Source organism: Perca flavescens, chromosome 1 (genome assembly GCF_004354835.1).
Source record: "Perca flavescens isolate YP-PL-M2 chromosome 1, PFLA_1.0, whole genome shotgun sequence".
NCBI classification, from domain to species: domain Eukaryota; kingdom Metazoa; phylum Chordata; class Actinopteri; order Perciformes; family Percidae; genus Perca; species Perca flavescens.
Window position 1 is genome coordinate 17,661,437 of NC_041331.1, and position 25,445 is coordinate 17,686,881.

A 25,445-nucleotide genomic window follows, 5' to 3' on the forward strand; every position below is an offset into this window, starting at 1 on the left:
TTTTTTTTTATTAAAAACTGATCGTGCGTGCGTGTCACTATACGGGGGTTAATAGTTATTTTGTTTTGCTGTAGATAACCAGATGAAGTGGTACGATGGCACAAATGTCCAATACTCCAACTGGGCAAAAGGCAGACCAGATGTAGACAGACCATTCTTGGCTGGTCTCACCGTTGATAACAACTGGATTCTCATCTCAAACCCAAAGTTATTCGCAGAGTTCAAACAAAGGACCATTGTGACCTGCAAACTGGACAACGGTTGGTGTATCGCACTTCACCTCGTACATTCACATTTCTCCGTCCACCTCTGTTGTTTATCGCCACTGACACTGTTTTACGTTTCTAATCCTTCGCTCCCAAGAACCAAAACAGGAGTACAACGTGTCATCCAAGGATTTACGACATTATGGCAACTTAACTTATGAGGTCATAACCCGAAAAATGAATTGGTACCAGGCTGTGGCAGCGTGTGGTCAGCATGGAGGCCACCTGGCAAGTGTCCACGACATCCAGCACAGCGCGCACGTGAAGCTCCTCGCTAAGACGGACGGCTTCTCGCTCTGGATTGGCCTGTCGAACCAGGATGTAATTTTGAATTTTGCCTAACCAAAATCTGAGCAGAAAGATTTTACGAGTACATCCCAAGTATATCTCATTTGGAGTTCTTTCACATGGTGGTGCCTCATAATTCTTTGCTCATAATTGCACTTTACCAGCTAATATGACAGTCTCTCTCTCTCTCTCTCTCTCTCTCTCTCTCTCTCTCTCTCTCTCTCTCTCTCTCTCTCTCTCCTCTCCCCTCCCCCCCCCCCCCCCCCCCCCCATGCAGGTTAGTGACTCAGCCTTTGAGTGGTCTGATGGAACGGGAATGGACTACAATGCCACCATCTCTGACTCTTTGCAGGGCTCCAGCTCAGACAAACAAGAGGCCAGCTGTGTATTTGTAAACCCTGCCGGAGCCTGGAAGAGAACCGGCTGCAACACGTTGGTAGAGGGAGCCATCTGCTACACGGCCACCATCACCACCCCATCCCAGAGTAAGACACCCGTGTGTTTTTATATATAAAACCACATTGTTCTTTTTTTCATCATGTAGAAAAAAAAGTGAAATGACTGCAGTTGGTATTTATTTTTTAATGAATAAAATTTTTTTTGTATTGAAATGTATCGAAGGTCGACTAGTACAGGATATAAAATCCTCTATTCCAGACTCAAACGACACAAAAACAAAAATGATAGAAACACGTTTGAAGCACATTGATTTCATAAATCACTTCATGATTAAAAATGACTTACATTTCATAAATATTTCATAAAATTACAAACCATTTTTTACAGACAAAATGTATCCAACCTATTCTTGAAAGTGCTCATATTATGCTCATTTTCAGGTTCATAATTGCATTTAGAGGTTTCAGAAAACACCATATTTGTGTTGTACTGCACATTGCTGCAGCTCCTCTTTTCACCCTGTGTGTTGAGCACTCTGTTTTAGCTACAGAGTGAGACATCGCACTTCTGTTCCATCTTTGTTGGGAGTCGCACATGCGCAGTAAGTACTACTAGCTAGTCAGTTGCAGAGTATGAGGGCGTGCCACGCTAGCAGCTAGGCTAGCATTATAACGTGTGTTACAAAGTGACGCGTTGTCTCTGAAGTAAAGGCTGGACTACAACAGAGCTGTTTGGAGCAATTTGTGAACAGTGTTTTCTGTTGGAGATGGTAAGTCCCTTTGGGGTGGACTTTGGGCTTTTTCACTTTGTAAACCTATAACATGCACAAAGAATATATATAACACAATAAAGGAAAGGGGAAAAACCCAAAAAGCATAATATGAGCACTTCAACTGAAGGGGAACACAGATTATTCTGGATGCTCGTTCCGGACGTATTGAATGGTTTAGATTCAGAGGGGAAAAAACTACAGTAGCACCACGGAATCTTTTTATTTTTTTACATTATGCGTCTACTTGTGACTAAATTTGTGTTGGAGTGGCGTTGACCGTGTCCATATTGTTTCTGTTGTTATGAATCAGCGGCCAGACAGCAGGTCGCCCCAGAGACCAATCACTGCCCTCAGAGCAACGGTGTGTCCACGTGGGTGCAGCATCAGGATCACTGCTACGCCTTCGACATGGGCTTCTACAACTACAGCGTGTACAGCATGGAGAAGGCCCGCAGCATCTGTCAGAGCATGGGTGGGTTGTTGTCTGGCGCATGGAAGGTTATAGTTAGGATTCATCTGAACCAACTGTAGTCCACCAATTCATTTTTTTCTTTCTTTCTACTGACAGATGCTCAACTGCTGACCTTAAAATCCAAAGAGGAGAACGATTTTGTGTCAATGTACATGTCTGATGACCCTCTCATCACCAGTCGAGTGTGGCTCGGCATGGAGCTCGACGCTCAAGGTAAACCTTATCGTTTTGAAATGGAAGCAAAACGATTTAGATAACATTAAAGGCCCAATCTGCAGTTCGGGGTTTAAATATTTCAATTATGGCTATATTCATGCATATAATTCCTGTTAAGAGTTTGACTTCTAGATGAAAACTCTGCATTTTGTGTTTCTCATATGATCGTAATTGACACGTACTTGACAATATAGTTGTCTAGAACTAGAGCTGGGCAATATATCGATATTATATCAAAATCGTGATATGAGACTAGATATCCTCTTAGATTTTGGATATTGTAATATGGCATAAGAGGTGTCTTTTCCTGGTTTTAAAGGCTGCATTACAGTAAAGTGATGTAATTTTCTGACCTTACCAGACTGTTGTAACTGTTCTGTTATTTGCCTTTACCCACTTAGTCATTATATCCACATTACTGATGATTATTTATCAAAAATCTCATTGTGTAAATAATCTCCTGGTTGTTCCTCTCAGGTAAGCCTGTATCCTGGCACGATGGCTCGGCTCTGGCTTACTCTAACTGGAAGTTGGATGCTTTGGTTACTGGGAAGACGTCCAAGCACTACTGTGCCGTCATGATGGCAGGAGATAAAGGAATCTGGAAAGTTGTCAGCTGCGAGACTAGCCAGAATCGTATCGTCTGCAAAACGGACGCAAGTGAGTATCACAACTGCATTAAAGGAATGTTTCGACTAGGGCGGCCACCTCTTAGTCGATTAGTCGACTAATCGGTCGTTTTGGTCTCAGTCGACTAAGATTTCTTTAGTCGATTAGTCATTTTTTATGCTTATTCATGCTTAATTACTTATTTCCAAGAAACTTCTGAGCACATTTATGGTAAACGCAAGATTTAAAGTGGTGCTTTTGCAGGATTAATTGTGGAGAAACTCAGTTTTACAGATGGTTAATTAACTACATTTATATTGTGCTTTTCTAGTCTTAATCACCTCTCAAAGCGCACAGCTCTGTCAATTAAATCAACTAATCGATTAGTCGACAAAATCGTATAAGTGTTAGTTGACTAAGAATTTGTTTAGTCGAGGACAGCCCTAGTTTTGACATTTTGGGGAACGCGCTCGTTCGCTTTCTTGCACGAGAGCTAGATGAGAAGATAGATACCACTCCCGTATCGTTACAGTAAATATGTATCAGGAGGCAGCAGCCGGGTAACCTGACTCCGCCAGATGGATTGTTTCACATTTGCTCAGCATATCCATCTGGGAACTTTCCGTTGGAGAACTTTTGGGAAGGGGCGAAAATCCTGGTTAGCCGATTGGATAAACCATCTGTCTATCACCACCTGTGTTGGTGATAGACGGGCTAAATCAACCAATCCGATCAAACTCTTGCCGAAACCAGTCGGGAGAAGAGAAAAAAACATCTTTTCCTCCGAGAAATGCCTCCAGTGCCGTTTTTTGCTCTTCTTTCAATGAAGGAATACTTTCTAATTTGGATAAAACTTGCGCGATAGCTACGCTCATCTCATCCGTGGAAGCTGCCATGTTGTTTAGACTTAACGCTTCTCGTTGCGTCACACCTAAACCCGCCTCAAAACCAACGCTGATTGGTCGGTCGTTTGGCAAATGGCTCCAAATTTTCTCTAACTCAAGATGCCAGACTGATCTGCGAGTAGAAAACTGGAGCTCACGAGATCAGGACGGTCTCACGACGCTAGCAGCCGGGTAGCTTAGCTTAGCATAAAGGGTGGAAACAGGGGAAGCGATAGCCTGGCTCTGTCCGAAAGGTAAACAGCGGAGACACCAGCAAGCTGCTGCTCCAACCAAGGTGTTTCAACCCAAACGGATATTATTCACGTTACTTAGTTTGTCTTAGACAGAGATAAAAAGCTGTATGAACTCAAACACAATGACGTCTTAAGTGGGCACACGAAGACCACTAAAAACTATTCTATATCCACGACGTTCCACTTCCGTGATGGCTCCGTTGCCGACAGAAATTCCGCCGGATGTGGCTCGTTTTCGGCCGGATGTCCGTCACCTTCCGCTTTCTTCGTGTTGGAATTCTAAACTCCGGTGGATTTCTGAGGACTGTGGTTAACTGCTCCTCAGATCTCTGCAGGGTAAATCCAGACAGCTAGCTAGACTGTCTGTCCAATCGGAGTTCTCTGTTGCACGACTAAAACATGAACGTACACACATTCCACCAAAACAAGTTCCTTCCCGACGCTATTTTGTAGCGGCCCCGTGGCTGTGTCCGGCGCTAGCATGACGATTGTGATTGGTTTGAAGACGTGCCAATAAAACCACAGCACGATTTTCTCCCATGCTGTGTGGACTCACCAGACCCTCCTCCTCCGCAGCGCTGTGGTGGAGGAGGAGGAGGAGGAGGAGGGTCTGGCAATGCGAGAACTGAACTAAAAACTGACTGAAATGACTTAACTTCACCTTTGCGTCCTCAGAGTCCGGAGGCTCCCCCGTGGCGTTGGGTCTCTTCATCGTGGTCGTCCTCGCTCTCCTTTCAGCCATCGGCTTTATCTTCTATAAAAAGAAAAGAGCCCACTTCTCTTCTACCGTCCGCTACAAGAGGACCTTTGATGATTCAGACGCCACCAGTATTATAACCGAAGCTGACTGAGCTTGCTGGAGTAATCGGCCTCAGGGAGTATTAATGTGCCTTGTGTGCATTTTAGTACTTTACAGCAAGAGTAGGTGCAGCCTTCCCCTTTTTTTTAAATCCTTAATTTATCCTGCTCAAGCCTGCAAACTTCCTAGAATTGTGTGTAAAACTGTAAATATTGTTAGAAAATTGTGAATATCCACCAACTCAGTGTCTTAATTTTGGTTATTTTAGATGTGTGTGTTATGAAGAACCCTGTGTTAAACCTTACGTAAATACTGGGACTGATGCTCTCTGCCAAATGTTGATCATTATACAAGTGGGATAGTTTTTGTTTTTAGATTGTAAAAAAGATTTTGAGTTGATTCATGTAATTGATGCCTTAAATTGCACTGATGTATGAGTGACTCCAAACTATCAGAAACAAAACATGCATTTTGGTTGTTTACTGTATATAGCGTTACTCTAGCTATTCCAGTTTTATTTTTCAACTTCAGAAGTTTTGATTTCCACATGGTTACAATTAATAAATACATAAAATAGACTTTTAAAAGGTCAGTTCACCTGAAAATACAGTAAAACCTGTTTTCTTTGACTTGGGAGTGAGATATATGCCCAATAACTGTCTGCAAGCAAAAGTAAGAAACTAAAGACTGGCTCTTATGTTAATGTTTAATTATATTCTATGAGAAACTTGGCTGTTAAATTCTTTATATTGGTCTGATACATTCAAACTTCAGCAAATCATATTAAAACTATCTGCATTGAGATATTGCACTCTGAAGAAAATGCGTTATGCTGTATTTTTAGTTGCACTGTGCAACAATAAGTAGAACAAAAAAATGTGATTGATGATCTCACTGACTGTGCCTTTTAACATTATTACTTCAGAAGAAATGGGAGTTTCTAAGCCACTGGATAGGGTTATGTTGTGTATTTACTGATTAAGTTGACTTATTAATACCTAACCATATGTTTTAGTTGTAAATCTGAAATTTTAGTCCTGCTGATTAGTTTTCACTGTCTTAGCCTGAAAAGGATTCAGGCATCTGCTTGTTTAATGTCTCTGTTTATGTACAGTAGATCTGACTTTCCTATGCACGCAACTACTGAGCAAGAACGCACTTTAATGGAGCTACAGTTCCTTCTGTTTAAGCACAATGAGGTTCAGAGTTTGTAGGGGACGTTCAAATTGCACTGGCGTTTGCTTTGAATGCTTTGTAAATATGTTTTATAACCATGAATGAACCAAAGATGCATCCATTCATATCAAATTGTAAACCAAATGTTATGGGTTGTTTTGTTTTTTTAACTTCCCCACCATACCTAAACAGATCGATCAGCTCAAATCAGGTACAGTATCACTCCAATAAAATGTCCTGCCTTCAAATACTCTTTGTCTATATTCTTCACTGTAATTAGTGTTATGTGATGTAAAGCTATTACTGTAAACTGTTACATTTTCTTGACATGCAATTAGTCAGGCTTAAGCTGGCAATAAAATTAGACTCATTGCACCAGTATTGCATGTAAAGTCATTTCAAGTACTTTAAAGAGGAAAATCCAACTTAAAACAGAATGTACACAGTGCTGTATCACACATTTAACAGTAGAGCTAATATTTACAATTCTTCACAGAATGGAAATGGGCATTTAAAACCTTTTTTAGGGTTGTTTTACTGACAATTTGTTAATCACTCTGACTGACTTTTAGATATATCTAAACAGCTTTTATTTACGGTTACCAACTGTCAATCCGTTTCAGTCAAATCATTACAGCTGCTATCAGCATGTTAATTTTTCCCATTCACCTGAATTATGTCTAGTATGTATGTATGTATGACATATCCTTGTTCACAAGTGAACAATGAAAATTGTGTTTTGGGTGGATTTTTCCTTTCAGTCTTCAGAGTATTCCTATTGAAGAGGTTTAGAGGTAGCATGCTAATCAGACTGAGCTGCCATTTGTTTCATTTCATTTAGTGTGAATTGCTGAACAAATGGGAGCAGTGGACCCAACCACAGGCCTGGAACCTGACATTTAGAAGTACTCTTATGTCTGAGGTGGCAGCAGTGTTGTCCAGCAATTTAGCTCTAGTTGAGAAAGAATGGAGCAGAGATTCAACAATCAACTACAGTAAGCCCTGTCAGACAAGTCTGCATCATGCTAACAAGAAACACCTGACTATATTGTGCCTGCAGCATAAATAGAGAACAGTAAATCAATATATAATAAAAGTTGACTTAACAAAAAAAAGTTTGCATTTAATCTTTATTTCCAAAATTGAAAGCATGAAACTAGATTTGTACATACATAAAGCATTTCAAACACTGAAACAAAGAACATGTGTTGATGGGGTTACGTTCTTTTTTTTTTCCCCTTTTCTTTCTCAGTGGGAAAAGTCAGAGGAAACACCAAAAGGAATAATCACCACTTTGTATATTCTCTCCTAAAAGCATCCATCTTACCATCACACAAGTACTAACCGACGCTTACTATCCTATGCTATTTCAATTCCTGCCTTTTCATTCAAACATTAAAGCACTTGTGGTTTAACAGTTAAAGACTTGCATTTTTATTTAATTATAATTGAATAAAGTGCACTCTCATGAGAGAAAAAAAAATTACCGTTGTGTCAACCAAAATATTTTTACGCACTAGTTCATTTGGAGTTTGCATATCTGCAAAAGCCACCTGCAACAAAGGCGAGACGTGTTCTGTGCACTGCCGTTCAATTTCTGATGAATGTGACAATGTCAAAAGCATGTGTGAAAACTGGGTGAGCTACCATATGGCATCGAGTGACCCACCTTCTTTTTTCTTTTTTTTTTTACCCATAATCCACCCCTTTCACATAATTAGTACTCCTCTTCGAGATCGTCGTCCAGGTCAGAAAAGTCAATAGATGGTCTGTTGTCTCGCGTGTCCTCGTCACCTTCCCCATGGGGAACTGCAATCCAGACACATCAAGTCAAAGTATGTAGCCACATAATAAATATAACAATACAAAAAAAACAAAAGGGTGAACAATCTACATTATACTACAGCTTTTTATTTATTTATTTTAACACATTTTATTCATTTTTGCCAATAAAGACAATTCTGAACAACTTGTTTAAATCTTGGTTGTACAAAAGTGTAGTATAAGTGGTATAACATAGTAATATTAGTAATAATCAAACCACCCACCCCTCTCTACTACAGCTTTAAATATGGCATTTAGAGGTAAGAGCTTGCATATCTTGCATATCAGAACTGCCTTTCAACAAACAAGCATAGAAGAGAAGGATTGGGCAAACATACTTTCAAGATTGTCCATGTGTTCATGAAGAATTCTCACCAGGTTAAATAACTGGGTGAGAGAAGGAAGCAGTTTCTCTTTAAGATTTATATTTGACCACAAATTCATCATTTAAACATTTTCAAATTGTGTGAATCACTACTGACTTGTGTTAATAGTGTCTACAGATCAATGTGTAAGAAGGCGGCGTGCAAACAAGTCTACGCTAACTAAACAGGACTAGGTTGAAACCCAGCATATGGCTGGACTATGTACTATATGGTAAATTCTGGCCAAATTGTTGCAGGGATAGTCAGTGGTAGTGTCTATAATGTGAATCATGGATATTAAAAGTTAATTTTCAACTTTCTGTAGTGGTTCCAGGAATATTTGTTCTTAAAGCGACTGAAGTAGCATATCATATATCGATCGTTGCGTTATTGTAACTCCAGATTCTGAGTATAGGCATAGCCCTCTACGAGCTGCTGCTATTGGGTTTATCCCTCGCACAGGCGTAGTCGTGAGGATTTCTTTCGCGCCCTAGTGCCCTGCACGGGCCTCTTATGTCCAGTTACTGTATATTACAGCTGCGAGACCAGAGATCTGCTCCCCATTTTTCTTCAGCTTCGACTTCGAAGAACAGCGGTGTCCAACTGTGTACATGTGATACTGCTTTAATATAATTCAACAATAATCATGCTATTTTCAACAATTTGTTGTTCTGGATTACTGATCTTAAAGTGCTCATATTATGCTCATTTTCAGGTTCATAATTGTATTCAGAGATTGTACCAGAATGGGTTTATGTGGTTTAATTTTCAGAAAACACCATATTTTTGCTGTACTGCACAGTGCTGCAGCTCCTCTTTTCACCCTGTGTGTTGAGCTCTCCGTTTTAGCTACAGAGTGAGACATCGCACTTATATTCAAGTTTTTGTTGGGAGTCGCACATGCGCAGTAAGTACTGCTAGCCAGTCAGAAGCAGAGTATGAGGGCGTGCCATGCTAGCAGCTAGCCTAGGCTAGCATTATAACGGGTGTTACAAAGTGACGCACGTTGGTCTCTGAAGTAAAGGCTGGACGACAACAGAGCTGTTTGGAGCAGTTTGTGAACAGTGTTTTCTGTTGGAGATGGTAAGGCCCTTTGGGGTGGACTTTGGGCTTTTTCACTTTGTAAACCTACAACATGCACAAAATGATATATAAACACAATAAAAGGAAAGGGGGAAAGCCAAAAAGCATAATATGAGCACTTTAAGTGTTAGTGTAATTGTGTTTCTTTTTTTTTTTAAAACACACCAGAAGTTACACCCCATGACAATTATAAACACGCCCACAGCCTCAGATGTTGGTTTGAGAAGTGGCGGTGTTTATTCATGGCCAGACTGAAAGCTACCAGGTACGTTAACGACTACCTGACCACTCTACGACGACCACTCTTTAATAGCTCTTCTGCTCCGACCGCTAACGCCTGACAACCGTGCATCGAGGAAGCGCATCAGCTGATTGATCGCGGAGGCAGAGACGTTACCAGCGGAAGCACTGCCGCGCCTATTCCTTATGAAAGAGCTACGGCCATGGGGAAACTCGACCGACTAATTGTGTGACGTCATCACTCCCTTTGACCAATGGCGTGACTCGATCGGTCAGGGACAGACCTTGGGCGTTTATAGGGCTGGCTCCCGATTTGCTGCGGTTCAGCTAAAAAAAATACCAGGAACCACTGTACCCTGTCATGAAGTCTATCGACAGCAACAACATACACATGGCACTTTCAGACAACGGTGAAAAAGACTGATGTAATACGAAAAACTGTAGAGCTGAATTAGTACTGGAGCTCTAGTAAGCGCGAGTGTGTTCTCACCCCAGCAGCATCGACTGCGCCGAGGACATCGGAGAACCTCTGCTCACAGAAATGCAGCAGCACCACCAGATACAGACCACTGCTGATGAACTCATCGTACTCGGACTGGGAAGCAAGAGAAAAAAAAAAAAAAAAAAACACCTTTTCAGTAAACTGCACAGGTTTCATCCAGAACATATACAGTACAATAAACACCGGGGGTGTCAAACTCATTTTACTTCACGGGCCACATAGCCCTAATTTGATCTCAAGTGGGCCAGAGCAGTAAACTACTCCAGAAAGATCAGAAACTTGATTCTGCCGCAGAGTTTCTTGACGCTTCTGCTACGACAGCTCGGATTGGGCATCGTTCAAAAAGTTACGATTCCATCGGAATCCAAACAATGCCCAACCCTAACAACAGCGTTCTAAGGCCATTGTAGGAGAAAAAAATAAAATAAAATTATGTTACGGACCTGGGAGAGAGGAGTAATATTTCAAGAAAAAGAAAAAAAAAAAACTCAGAATTTCTAAGATTAAAGTGGTAAATTTGGAATTGGAATTAATTACTTTTCTGCAATTTTCACTGGAGGGCAGGTTCTGGCCCACGGGCCCTATGTTTGACACCCCTGCAGTAGATGGTTGACAAAATAAAAAGGATAACCCAACATGTGTGCAGCCACCAAGAGCTTCCACAACAGTTTCAGAGGCGCATGGCATAGATTCTAAAAGTCTCTGGAACGCCAGAGCATACGATTCACATCACACTCCAACCACTCACTGAGCACTGGAACCCCACTCATTCATTTAGGGGGTTTCCCCTTTAAGTTGTCAACAATCTGTTTATATGTAAACTGGTACTAGAGCTGTATATCAATATTATATCAAAATCGTGATACGAGATTAGATATCGTAATAAGAAAAAGGCATAAGTGTTGTCTTTTCCTGGTTTTAAAGGCTGCATTACAGTAAAGTGATGTCATTTTCTGACCTTACCAGACTGTTGTAACTGTTCTATTATTTGCATTTACCCACTTAGTCATTATATCCACATTACTGATGATTTATCAAAAATCTCATTGTGTAAATATTTTGTAAAAGCACCAATAGTCAACACTACAATATCGTTGCGGTATCGATAGAGGTATTTGGTCAAAAATATTGTGATATCTGATTTTCTCCATATGGCCCAGCCCTACTGGTACTTTGACATGATGTTAGTCTAGCAAACTCAAACCCGTCGTACAACATTTAGAAGTTGCTTTTTTTGGTTGCTTTTAATTAATTAGGAATGTATCGGGTGCTGTACATTTTGAAATTCAATTCTCTAACTAAAAAGGTTAAATGGTGACTCACTTGCACATGTGTCCTGTATAACTCCTGGATGTCAAAGTTGTCTATGTTCAAACGCAGCTTCTCCTTGCAGAGCTCACATGTTGCGATGGCCTCAAGGTTTGTGCCTAAAAGAAAAACACATACTGACTCGGTTGACAAGACAAGGTTTTGGTGAAAGCCGTAGCCAAGCAATAGGTATTTACCTGAGCCAATTTTGGAGCGGAGCCACCTCTTGATGCAGTCCTGGTGGACGTACTGCAGACTGCCTGTACAGCGGCAAGGCTGGATCAGGGGGTTGGCGGCAGATTCCTCCCCCATCTGGCAGATTCGGCACAGATCGCCTTCTTCCTCGTCAGACTCCTCCAGCAGCAGTCTATAGCAGTAAAGAAGGATATTTAGTTCTACTGCTGATACAGTAACTCTTTTTACATCTCTTGTTTCATATATAAAAAACCTGACTGCGGAGGGTGGGGGGTGGGAGAGGTGGTTGTTCTTGTTCAAGTGTGTTTGTCTGTTCTGATGTTGAAAATTTAAAAAAAATAAAAAATGTATCTAAAAAAATAAATAAAATAAACGTAGTACTTTTAGTTAGTACTGTACTAACTAAATTACTTAAAATGCAAGACTTTAAAACAGTTTTCGGTCTTAGAGAAGGAACCACAAGAAGTTCAGTACAAGATGTGTTCAGCCTAGCTGAAGAATGTTACCCATTATCTGACAAACTGAAGAGATTTGGAGTCAGTAAGGCTGGCACAAGAGCCACTTTTGATCCACCTTAAGTCACCTGAGGCTACAATTCAAAAGAAAACGAAAAAGTCATATGTATTTGTAAGACCAATTCCTCCTGCAACTTTAATGTAAGATTAGATTTCAAAAATTGTAAATTACAAAAACACAGTTAAGAATCAAGCATTCTATTGTAGCATTTCGCTACGATGCGATGTATAAAAAAGGTACAGCCTGAGATCAAAATCCATTACCTCTCCTTAATCTTGCGCAGCTTCTCTTGATCCACACTGGAAACGGGTTTGTCCTTGTGGCCATCCAGCTGGCTCTCAACCCCACCCAAAGGACCCACAGAAACCGAAATGTTTTCAAATACTCCGACTCTGCGACGCGGCGAAAATTCAACCGAGGCGTCTTCGAGTTCAGGTAACGTTTCATCCTCGAGTCTCCACGGACGACCTGTGCCAAAGGGCTCTAAACCAACCGCTCCTTCATCATCATCATCATCTTCTTCTTGTTCCTCCTCCTCCTCCTCCTCCTCCTCCTCTTCTTCTTCTTCGTCGTCATCTTCCTGCGTTGCTTTATGCTCAATGTCATCCCACCTTCTCAGTAAATGCTGTGGACGGCTGTAGCCTTCTTCTAAGCCTGCAGACGACTGCGCGTTCTCGTCCCGAGCATGTCTTCTGAGTCGAGAGAGCAGAGGGGGGCAGCGGCCACGGAGGGAGGAGGAAAGCCACGTGTAGCTGCCTCCTCCTCCTCCGCCGCCACCGCCGCTGCTGGTATTACTACTGCCGACGCCAGGCTCTCTCGACAACGGCGTTCTGGGCGGAGCCAGGCCACTACGACAGCCATCGTTGTTTTCCTGGATAGGGGCGAGGTCGGCTCTACGATTCCGGAGGCTACCCGGCATGGCCTCTGATCCTCTAGCGTCAGGCTCCACGCTAGACATCCTGGCTCCCTCGTCACTGTCCACAGACTCCCCACCGGTTGACGGACTGTCATCATCGAGGGAGCGAGCGCTGGAGGAGCCACTAGAAGAGTCTTGGCTGGAGCGCCGCGAAAAGAGACGGGACAAAAGGCGGCGAGTGGAGCTGCGGCCCTCCGTCTCGCCACCTTCCGGGGCTGGCCTCGAAGGGAGCGCGACCTCTGGCCTGGGCAGGGGAGTGGCGTACCTGGAGGTGTGCGAGGAGTAAGAGGAGGAGAGACCTAAAGAGGAGTGAGGGTTTCTCGTTTGTTCCTGAGAGGAGTGGAGGGTGGACGAGCCGTTCAAGAAACGGGATGGGGTCCTGCTGCTGAAGTCGCGCACCGGAGGAGAAGATCGGTGGGAGGTGGAATATGAGAGGTGGCGATTTAGGGAGCTTTCTCTAGCAGTGGAGGAGGAGGAAGAAGAGGAGGGAGAGTAGGCACTCTCTTTAGGCCGAGCGCCCTGTGCATATGTGGACGTCACCCTGTCTGTCGGATCTGAAACGAGGGGAAGAGAAGAGCAGTTTGTGTGAGATTGGCTTACAGTATATGTAACAATACATTTGCATAGGTTGTGTACATCGCAAAATAGGCCTACACAATGAGGAAGCCAATCCAGGAGTACTTCTCCTTCTGTCTCCCAAACCTGAGAGACTGGGCTGGTTCTTCGTCTCTAGCTCTCTCCTGGACAACAGCGGCTTCGAGGAGGAAGATGACGGCGACCGTGAAAGTAAATGGCATGAGCTCCACGATGAATCATAAGTGTCACCTGTACCTGTTAAGGAAAAGAAGTGGAAAGCTGTTAAGAGGCTTGCTGGGTTCATTTTCCAAGTCAGTTGAACATTGTTGGAATTATCACATTTACACCTAGTAATTGCCAGGTGTTAACGGTTATGTAGCTAACTGGACCAACTGACAGCGCTTTCCGTAAGCTCGCTAATATAGAAGCCGTTTAGCGTGAACGCGTAAAAGAAAGGTAACGGGATGGTCTTCACACACACTCGACAAAATGCTGTTCAATAACCACGTAACCTTACAATGCAAGTTTTTAAAATTCCACTTCAAATCCAAATCAACACAGTATATAACTCAAATTACAAAACGTTATTCGAATAATATTAGACGGAATGACTAAATGACTGAGGTTAGCATTTGGTTACGTATCTCCCAAGCAACAGCCACCATTAGCCAAGCACTTGAGTTCAAAGCCAGTTTCAATATTGTTTTTATGTTTTAATTAAATATAAATATACATATTATAATTAATTTTCCCTAAATGAATCATATTTTGCTTATCATGGTGACTTGGTACTAACGTGAGCAAATATTAATTAACCACCCATGTTACCACAGCTTTGTTTAATTCTTATTCCAATCAGCTCTACTTTGAGCACCTGGACTGAAGCCAAATCAGACTACCCGACAGACTACCTAATACCCAGTATTTTCTGTGGATTTACTGTGAATAATCGTAGGCTCATTATGTAATTTGAGTTTCGGGCATTTCAACTCATCGGTTTTAGCTTCTACTGCTAATTAGCCAACAACCCGTTGGTAAAAAGCCCATCATATTTTGGAGACGCCTTAGCCGTCCACTGAAGGAGAGTCAACTAAATAATACACGTCAGAACAATAGGATAAAGGCTCACGGGCCACAAGCAAACCCACTGTTTTCCTTTGGTACAGCGCGCCTGACATGCGCTTCTTTCTTGGGCCTCGCGTTGCGTTTTTCCTCGCGACTTGTTAGAAGCACAATAGTTAAAATATCATTATCTTTCCAGCGAATGTCAATGTCATACTTGGCCCAGGCAAATCAAATCAAGCAAGACGTGGGCTTTGCTACTTTACCACTTCTTTCCTGTTTTGATGGCGGTAGATGACAAGCAGATTCCTGTCTGTTAGCATATAAGCAACACTGTTTATAAGTTACAGTAAAAACTATAAAATAACACCATATGAATTGCTGGGGTTGGGCTACATTGATTTTACTGACTAACTATTTTCGTAAAATACGAACGAGCCGCGTTTATTATCCGGCTTTGAAATTCAGGAGAAGCCAGACCCATGGGACGTGTTTTCCTTTTTTGGGCAACAATACAGATTAGCGCCGCCTGCTGTTATGGAGACGTATTATGTCTCGCGCACGAGCAGAACGTACACTCAAGTTGGCACTTTTTCTGACCAACTCGGGGAGACTGATCAGTCCGACTGCCTTTTCTGCCAACAGTCGGTTGTCAGGTTGGTGTGTCAGAGCCTTCAGGGTAGTCTCGCTTTGCCAGACCCTCCTCCAAAGCGAACTGAAGGAGGGTCTGGCTACTCCACATAGCATTCGAGGATGGGAGGAAAACATGCTCTGGTTTAATGGAATTTCTTTAAACCAATCAGGATCATCATGGGCGGTGCTAAACTCCGCACAGAGCCGCTGCAAAATAGTCTTGCGAGAGAAAACTCAGATTGGACAGATAGTCTAGCTAGCTGTCGCAATTTACCATGCAGACATCTGAGGAGCAGTCAAGTCAACAAACGGAAAATACATGCATCTGGCGGAATTTCCTGCAGCACCGGAGCAATCCCGGAAGTGGAACGCAAAGGATATGGACTAGCCTTAGGGTAACAGTTTTTCTTATGACCTCCACAGGTCTGGTATTATGTACCTCTGCCACTGCTAAGCCCAGTACTGGAATAAGTGGATCCTGTAACTGAGGTGCTGGTTGTTCTTGGGTACAGTCCTCTGTTGCTGTATGACAGTTTGGCTCTTTTAGAATCGCCATCATCACTGGCATTCAACAGACCAGAGCGCGTCCCCAACCTCCCTTCAGAATCAGTCTGGGAAAATGAAGGCAGACATTAAAAACGGAATATATTTCAATGACATCATTCAGCAATATTCCGTGAAACTAAAATGTTTAAAGTTTTAGAAAATACCTTCGACCAAGACTGCATTTTGCATGCTATAGACAAATGAGACAGTACAGCTTCAGTACCAGTTTGCTCCTGCTGCTGAAGGAGGATTCAGCCCACGGGCGATCATAAGATCTGCTGGACGATGTCAGAGAAGAGGGCAACTTCCAGCTGGGCGAGCGGCTGTCGGAGCTGCTGTAGTCTCTGGGCGAGCTCAGGAGACGAGAGCTCTTCAAAAGGAGAGAAGGTAAAACAAGTAGCATTCGTTAGTACTCACACACAGGGCCAAATAAGTAATACAAAAATGTGTAAATGTTTCCTGTGTTTTAGTAGTGGGACAATCACACAATTAATAGTGGCGCAGGCGCCCCGTTTTGTTTGCATCTTGCGAACTTAGAAAACTTTTTAACATATTCAAGATTGGCTTTGGAAATGTCCTATGAGGAAGGATATGCATTCAACAAGTTGGTGTGTTTTGGCAAGAAACACCCAGTGTGAACATACTGTAACTGTAAGAAACCTCCACAGGAACATTTATGCACACAAGTTGCTTTCTTGTTAAGTAACACCTTTTACCCACTTGCCAAAACCCCACTTATACCCACTAACATGTGGTTGTAGTGGGAGAAGTTACAATGTGCATTCACTCCCAGGACAGGCACGTGTATTTAAAATCGACTCCAGCTCCAATCGGTAGTTACGGAAACAGGACATCTGGATGAACACGCTAATTTTCAGCCCTTTTCTGGTGCAATGCTGTGACGCGGGTCGACTTTCACAAATTCTGTCCGTCTCCGCCTAAGCTGCGCTCACACATCAAATTAGTCAGCATATATCAATCTTCATTAGTCGGGCCTCCATGCTGCGTTCTACGGTTTACTAACCCCACGTTGTGAGAGTAGCATGCCTCTTTTGGAGAATACCAGAGCCAGTATGTGTGTGTGTGTGTGTGTGTGTGTGTGTGTGTGTGTGTGTGTGTGTGGTGGAGCGAGTGAGAGAGCACCTGTGAATGCAGAGCGATTGGTCTGAGCGGAGGAGTTTATTAGCCAAGATATCAAGTGAATGCACAGCAGAGTTTGCAGTTTGTGCACTGTATTGGAAAGCCTATTGGGGTTTAAAAAACAAACAAACAAAAAAAACTCATATATATGCTAATTTGAGTGGGAAAAGGGTATAATATAGATTTGTCTTTCAATGCATACTATCTTAAGAGGATAACTTAAATTGGTGCTCATCTCAGTATGCCCATAAAAAAATTAAATAAAACCATGGTGAGCGGTTTGTTGCGTCACCTAGCTTGGACTCTTCTGGAAAGAACAGGAACTAGACAGGGCCCAGGCCAACAGTAACACTATCTTGACAAGCAGGACTGAAATACGCTTGTGTGCCAAGGAATCTAGGTTGCCCTATAAAAAGACCTCCAAAGTATCTGCTGTTGAACAAATGATATATGTAGTTAGCTACTGTACCATGCTCCTAAGGGAACCTGTAAGAAAGGAGCTTACTTGAACACCCTCTCTCTGGAATACACTAGAAAGGCAGATGACTAAAGCCCCAAGTGGAATAGAAACACAGATACAGCAGGATGATTGTCAACTCAGGCCCAATAAGTGCAGTTGTTGTTATTGTCGCTCTTGACTGTTTATCCAACTTAAACCATCACTATTTTAGCTGACATTGTCACCTTTGTGACCTTTGCATACCAGGCTGAACTAAATAAAAGCTGGTGGTCATCTACAATGACAGCTAAACACCTACCCAAAAAAACTCTCAATAAGTATATGAACTGAATCTCAAATGCAAAACTAGAATAACCATATACAGGACACCAAGACTATACAGTAAACAAAACCAAGGGAGTGGTGTGTGGTGTGCGTGTGTGTGTATATATATATATAATTTCCTCTATGTTGATTTTGTAGTGGCGGCCCACCATGGCAAAATTTCTGCCATCACGGTATCAGAAATAGGGCTTTACAGAAAGTGTAGTTAGGATTGCCTTTTAAAATATCCTGCCGACATAATGCACCCCCCACATTGCAATTTAACAACAAGTAGAACTATTCAGAGGTTATTGGGCCCGTCCAGTTTAACTCCACATACTGTTGTGTTAATGTAGTTTATCGTCAAAGCGTTCACTTTCTTCCGAGTTGACTATTAAACGAACAGCTCCACCAAAAACGTCACTGCGGTGGATCCGTTCTAAGTGTAGGTTGTTCGGACAGACCTGCCCCCACTGCTAAAGAAACATCCTAAAAAGGAAACACTGATAGATTGTCTGTCTGTCTGTCTGTCTGTCTGTCTGTCGCCTACCTGGTGGTCCAGGTCGGCTTTGTAAGCTGACGACACCCTCGGGAAGCGGTCAGTATTCAGCACCGTATCCCTACTGTACAACCTGCTAGAGCCCAGTGATGAGGAGGAGACTGTTGGACTGGTTGTGTACGAAGACCTTGAGCTGCTGGGCAGACAAAACGGCAGTCTGCGAGACCTGGAGTCCATCGTGGATTGCCTGTTGCGATGTGATGATGAGAAATCCAAAGATATTATTGCATGATAGTTGAGATGAGCTAGCAGGAAGCAGAAAGAACTTGCTCACAAATGCATCTTTTATTCCCCATCCAATGATGAAACAGGGCATGAAGTTATAACCTTACAGCACAGACTGTTAAAAAGGGCCTGCAACCTTCTCAATCTTTCTAGCAATAACGCTTGAGTGAGCAGGTCAAATTTGATGATGGAGCGCACGTGACTGTATGTCTGCAAACACTCAAATTTGACACCGTTCTCCTTCCTGGACTTGGTATCAGTGCCTATCTTTGGGACTATGAACTCTGTTACAGGAACATGACACGTCCATGGAGCAAGCAGTAGCACTCTGAGCTGTGTATCTAAACTAGCAAGGTGCTCTAGAACAGTTATGAGACACTGGGATCATGTATTATTAAGCTGCATTACTAAATCCAACACTTAGAACAAGGTCAAGTAAATTGTTATATTCTCTTTTTTTATTTTATTTGAGTAACCTTAAGTGCTACTGCTGTATTAGCTAAAAGCCAAACATAAGGTGGTGCAGTATGAGTTACGCCCTGGTAGTGATATGGATCTATGGACATTAGCTACAGCAGCTGTGGTCAAAGATAGCTTAGCAAGCCAACAGCCTGTCAGACTGATATGATCAGCAGTAAAAAAAAAAGTTTTTTAAAAAAGGCCCAAAAAAAACATTTTAAACCACAACACAGCACTTAAAACATTATCATTAAAGGAACACGCCGACTTATTGGGAATTTAGCTTATTCACCGTAACCCCCAGAGTTAGACAAGTCGATACATACCCTTCTCATCTCCGTGCGTGCTGAAATGCTGCCTGACGGTTCCAGCATTAGCTTAGCCTAGCACAGATCCTGCAGGTAACTGGTTCCAACTAGCCTACTGCTCCAAATTGTGACAAAAGTGACAAAATAACACCAACATGTTCCTATTTACATGTTGTGATTTGTAGAGTCACAGCGTGTACAAAAAACAACGTAACATGAGACACAGCCATCTTCTAACAGTAAACAAACCGGGAACTATATTCTCAGACAGGCTTGCTGCGAGCATATCACTCCGCCCAAGTACTATATTCTTCCGCCTGAGAATATAGTTCCCGGTAGACTACGGCTGTGTCTCATGTTACGTTGTTTTTTGTACACGCTGTGACTCTATAAATCACAACATGTAAATAGGAACATGTTGGCGTTATTTTGTCACTTATTCGGAGCAGTAGGATTGCTGGAACCATTCACCTGCATGTTCTGTGCTGGCCTGATGCCGCTGGAGCTGTCAGACAGCCTTACAGCACGCACAGAGATGAGAAGGATATGTATCGACTTGTCTTAACTCTGGGGGTTATGGAGAATAAGCTAAATTCCCAATAAGTCGGCGTGTTCCTTTAAACAATAAACAAAATTTAGTAGTCTAGGAAGAAATAACCCACAACAATTTGCGCGCATATATATATATATATATATATATATATATATATATATATATATATATATACACACACACACACACAAACTTGTGTTGGTGTGGTTAACTACCAGTTAGAGAAATAGTCCCATTTGCTGCTTCCATTAATTTATGTAACAAGCTGCAGGTGTCCTGTCTCCTGGGAAACAAACACCCTGCAATGAATCCTACCTTCACAAAGCTTTTAATGTTCAGTTTATGTTCCAACTGTTTCAGAGAGGTGTTAGTTCGACTTTAAAAAGGGTCAAAATCACGAAGGCCCTGGTTTGTGGTGCTGTTCAATTGCGTTGCCTTATACAGAAACCTGTTTCTAACATTTTGTCCAATCCATTTAGGTTAATGAGGGGCCACACAATTCAACAGCACCACAAGCCACAGCCTTGGTCACAATGACCATAAAGTATAGCTAACATTAAAAAGGATTTATTACAGAACTGGTTGTTTTTCCTCTTATCCCTTGCTGCTGCAACAGTGTGAAGTTCTCCATTGTGGGATTAATAAAAGGATTTTGAATCTTAAATCCTAATAGATTGCAGTAGTTTTAACTAGGTTTAAATAAGTTAGTCAAAAATAATGGCAACTGAGCAAATGGCCATGCATCAATATCCCTATCAATTAGTAACCATACCTTTTTTTTAAAATAGAATAAAAAAAAAAAAGTCTCAGCAGACAGCTTAGTCATTGATTGACATTAAGTAAAAACATGTTAACGTCTTGTGTTTTCGGTGTGAGCCAACATTATCCTGCCTGCCTTGTCTTGTCTTCAACTAGTCTGCGTTAAATTAGCTGACGTTAAGTTAGCTAGCTAGCCGACTATCGAAAGTTGAATAACGTTTAAATAGTAACATTAGCTAGCTAGCACTAGCTAATCTAACCCTAGCGTTATTTCTGTTAACGCTTCCTGCTCGAAACGTTCACGTCACTGTTTATTATAGATATTTGAATTGTTATAGATTTGATTGCTATAGCTATATATTTGATTGTTATAGATATTCGTTATAGATATTCGATTGTTACACATAGGCTATGTGATTGTTATCCGATTGCCTTGCACACGACAAGTAACGTTACCGTTAGCTAAATGTTCGGTTAGCTACAAACTAACGTACGTTAGCAAATAAAGAAAAAGAAGCAGTTTAACACTTGCCTCACTTGTCGCTAATCAGATGTGCTAACAGGGTGGTTCAGCTGTTTTTCGGCAGAGCTGTTTGCTACAGCGGCTGAAAACTCACTTAGCTATAAGCTAGCTAGCTGGTTAGCTTGTCATTTGTACGCTGGCGTTAAGAAGCCTCGATATTTTTGCAAAATCAGTGGCTCTACATTTAACGTTGACGATGTTTGTTTGAGACAACCAGTTTCAGTACTAGGTGTCAATTTACATAAACTACATTTCTAACACAATACACTGCTGTCAGCATTTAGCTAAACACCCTCACCTTTGATTTCAATCTTCCCTGCTATGGCTAACACAACAAAAGCGATGGCGTCTGTGTTGACTGCTGTTGACGCAATGACCCGAAGGGAGTGATGTTATGGAAAGCCAACCAGTTCAAAAATGCGGGATTGCGCACATGTTAACGCGTAGACAACACAAACGAGCTTCGGAGCTTGTCGAGTATCCAGGATGTTTTCCGCAAAGCAGTATTGTAAACGTGTATTGTTTGCATGGGCGTCAGTTTGGTTTGAAATGTGCTGGGGACAGAGACGCATTTGGAAGTGCATTTCCAGAAGTGCTGGGTACAATGATATTCATTTTTTTTCTTCTCTTTTTCATGTTTTGAAAGACGCTGTCCTGTAGATTACTAATGTAAATTAATAAAAAATGTATTAAAAAAATGTGGTGATGTCCGACACGTTTTATGAAGAAGCCTTAAGTTTTCAAAAACCATTAGACAGGCATTCTACAACGCTTAACGTGGTTTAATGCAGAGTGCGAACTACGCAAGCACCAAGGCGTGGCGGCGCTGCGGTGCAAATTCAACTTATGTTTAGGACATGTTAATTTAAAGCTTACCATGGTAAAAAGAAAACAAGGCAGTTTACTTAATTTCGGTTTTACTAAGACATAGTGTAGCGATGACGTTAATAGCACGACCAATTCACCTGCTGCAATGTTATTAGCACACCTCCCATCAGGGTGAAAACGCAAGAAGAAGCTGAAGAAATAATGTCCTCTGGCTAAAGATGCTCCTAATCACTGTTGCTCCTCTCTCTCCCGTTAAATTGGAAAAGTCCTTTTATTATGGACGTTATCTGATAAGCGTTTCTGCTTCATTAGAGCCTATAAGGAAAAAGCTTAACGTGGTTGAATGTAGCAGGACTACCTAAACAGCGATCAATGATCACCACATTTTTCTCTCATATTGCTCATCATAACCACTGAAAACTGTCAAAAAATCCAACCCAAAGTCCTATTATTATGGACGTTATCTGACATTAAGCATTTCTGCTTCACATTTTCAGCAGAGCAGCGGAGCGGCTGTGGGTTGACTCCCCACGGTTCTCATATGTCCTATAAGGTCCGCAGCAGAGCGGCTGTATCTGTGCCTGTCCTGTGGGGGGGATAGAGCTTTTTGTGGATTTGTTGGCATCTGTCGTTCACGAATTATATGCCTATGTGTTATGAACTTTATTTGTTTAACTAAATTGAGCTCGAGGTTTTAAAAAAAAAAAGTGGTGGGTACAAAATGACTCATGATGAAATGTGGTGGGGACGCATACCCACCGTCCCCACCAAAATCTACGCCTATGATTGTTTGTAGACAAATGGCGTCATTGATGGCGTCTAACACAGTGATAAATTATTGCACTGAATAAAACGAATAAAGTCTCCCCGCTACATCATTTTACTAACTAGTTACACAAGCATATCCACTGCCCTCTGCCCAGTTAAACCACTGCCACTCCAGTTTTAGAACACTAATATTGCCACTCATGCCGTTATTATGAAACAATTATTTACCAAAGGATTGATTACACACATTTGATGCATTACTCTCAAGCATAGGCCTACTTATCAGAAAATAGACATATGAACAGGTCATAAATGGATCAAAATTAATTTCTTTTTTTTTATTGATGACAATCATTATTCCCAACATTTATTGGCACAAAATACAATAGGCCTATCACAGATGGTTGAGATTATCTGTAATATCTGCCTGTTTTACAGTCTTTGATCAACAGGTGGTTTTGTGTAAAATATACCATTTTGCAAACCAATTTCCTGGAACTTCAATGCTTCATGTTTGTTTGGATTAGAATATTGTTTCAGATGGTTTATTATCCTTATGCACAGTTTTTTTAACGAAAATTTTAACTAGGCCCACTAAATTAATGCAACCCGAGAAGAATAGACAGATTTATGGCAATGATAAAATCAAATTTCATACCTCACACCGATTTTGAAGGCTCACAAAGCGTCTTCATGTGGCTTAGATAAATCAATCGGGATTAATTGATTTATTCCACCACCAACTCCAGTGCTGACACACTGCATATGTTTTTTGCACAAATACAAGCCCATACATGGCTCTACAATACAACATTTGGGCTCTGGAATAACCTGACTACACCTAACGTGATTTTATTTTATCAGTGGGAGTCTGCTTCTTTCTCAAAATATGTCACATATACACAATGCTTCAAATTTCCTTTGTCACTTCTGTATTCATAGCATGGTTTTAGGTACTCAACACTGGCAGGCTGCTGCTTTATGAAGATATCTGTGTACAATCCTAAAGTTGAAGTCCCTGGAGCAGATATTTGTTACTGAATTTTAAACTATTAAAACAAAACAAGTGAAAAAAAGAACTAGAGAGTAGTGTCTGTATACAAAGATTGGGTGATCTACAAAAAATGTGGAATGAGGCATGCGAAAAGACAACGAGCCAGCATTATTACTGTATGAGATGTGCCAGTGTATTGTGGAAAGTATTATACAGTATGTGCCATGGATTTTTAGTTATCACCACTGCTAGTTTGTGTCAGTGAGTTTGGGATATTGGCAAACACTGCATCTGAAGCAGCCCAAACAGTGAATCCAGCTGGAAATAAAATAAACAATTTGGGGTTTAAAGACTGGAATATAACTTGTGAATGAAGCAGATATACAGTAAACTATACAACATTGTGTAAAAGGTGAGATGCCATACTTTCTTGGACTATTGTCCGATGACATAGAATACAATTATCACCAACACGTTGACCAACTTTAAACAGGTGGAGGAGCAACTAGACTACACCAATAAGTGGCATTTGAATACCTCAATATGGCACAATGCACACTTAATGTCTGATAACAAACCCTTTGCTTGTAAGCAGTGAAGTGACAGAGGTATTTATACTTTAGACCAGCTATTCAATGAGGTTTGAAGACGAGAGAGCTAGTTTTGAGGTCCACAGGATATCTTTCTACCTTTGTCTTCGGCGCACCCAGTCATTTAATGGTTTGTTGATTTTCCTGTGAGAGGATTAGTGTCCAAGATTTATGCTAAACTGATGCAAGTATCCATTGGAGAACTCCCAATAGTAAGTAGTAGTTGTAAAAAAATGGGAGCGAGAACTGAGCCATGAGGGGAATGCAATTAATTGGGAGACAGTTTGGGACATGTTCCACTGTTCCAAGAACCCAAACCACCAGTATATCCACTTCAACATATGTTGCATATAAAAAAAAACAATAAAAAGTTGATATATATAATATATATATATATATTACAGGCAGTGGTGGGAAGTAACTAAGTGTACATTTACTCAAGTACTGCGCTTAAATTTATTTTATTTACATTTGATGCTAATTAATACTCTTTCTTGACAACATTTCAAAGGGAACTATTGTACTTTTTACTTGATTTGGAAACTAGTTATAGTTACTTTGCTAATTTAGATTTGCATACAAAAAAAGATTTAACAAAATATATGATCGAATGAAATATATAGCCATGTTACAGAACAAACTACCCAACAGTGTATCAAATCAAAAACAACTCAATTAACAACATTAACATGCTGTTTAAATATCTGCAACAGTAATACAACTCCAATATAATAATATTATAACATTCTGTAAGGGGTCACTCTGCAGTTATGAATAATAAGCACTTTTACTTTTGATATTTAAATAGGCTACATGTTGATAACACTTCTACATTTACTAAAGTCATAATTGCAGAACTTTCATTTTTAATAAATTACATTTGACAGTGGTACAACAATGAGTTGTTTTTTTATTAGCATTGTTTGACATCTGATTATTATGATTATGGCAAACAAGCTTGACAAACCTCACACTTCCTAATGTGATGAGCACCAAAGACATGGATGTGGAAAAATGAACCTAGTATATGTCTGTCAATTTAGTACAATGACAATAGAGAAGATGTAGCAATCAT

The 25,445-nt window shown here is 41.2% G+C and overlaps 2 protein-coding genes across 3 annotated transcripts in view; one reads left to right on the top strand and one right to left on the bottom strand.

Moving 5' to 3' along the window:
* ly75 (lymphocyte antigen 75) overlaps positions 1 to 6,516 on the top strand; it is a 34,776-nt gene extending 28,260 nt beyond the window's left edge. The window contains exons 29-35 of the mRNA XM_028581904.1: positions 75 to 260; positions 364 to 587; positions 832 to 1,039; positions 2,036 to 2,197; positions 2,294 to 2,410; positions 2,891 to 3,073; positions 4,836 to 6,516. Of these exons, the coding sequence (XP_028437705.1) occupies positions 75 to 260; positions 364 to 587; positions 832 to 1,039; positions 2,036 to 2,197; positions 2,294 to 2,410; positions 2,891 to 3,073; positions 4,836 to 5,011 (1,256 nt within the window). The 3' untranslated portion in view covers positions 5,012 to 6,516. The remainder of the gene's footprint in view (positions 1 to 74; positions 261 to 363; positions 588 to 831; positions 1,040 to 2,035; positions 2,198 to 2,293; positions 2,411 to 2,890; positions 3,074 to 4,835) is intronic.
* Positions 6,517 to 7,248: 732 nt separating this feature from the next.
* Positions 7,249 to 21,725, bottom strand: marchf7 (membrane-associated ring finger (C3HC4) 7). 2 transcript variants are annotated; one of them, XM_028581911.1, is made up of 11 exons: positions 21,489 to 21,725; positions 18,355 to 18,550; positions 16,125 to 16,271; positions 15,795 to 15,966; positions 13,739 to 13,915; positions 12,432 to 13,638; positions 11,655 to 11,824; positions 11,473 to 11,576; positions 10,138 to 10,242; positions 8,298 to 8,346; positions 7,249 to 7,944 (listed from the first exon to the last, which is right to left on the bottom strand). In XM_028581911.1, the coding sequence occupies exons 2-11, from the start codon at positions 18,538 to 18,540 to the stop codon at positions 7,853 to 7,855; spliced, it is 2,409 nt and encodes an 802-aa protein (XP_028437712.1). In that variant the 5' UTR covers positions 18,541 to 18,550; positions 21,489 to 21,725; the 3' UTR covers positions 7,249 to 7,852. The 2 variants fall into 2 exon arrangements, with proteins under 2 accessions (XP_028437712.1, XP_028437723.1); XM_028581922.1 differs by lacking the exon at positions 21,489 to 21,725 and adding an exon at positions 21,200 to 21,472.
* Positions 21,726 to 25,445: the final 3,720 nt, after the last annotated feature.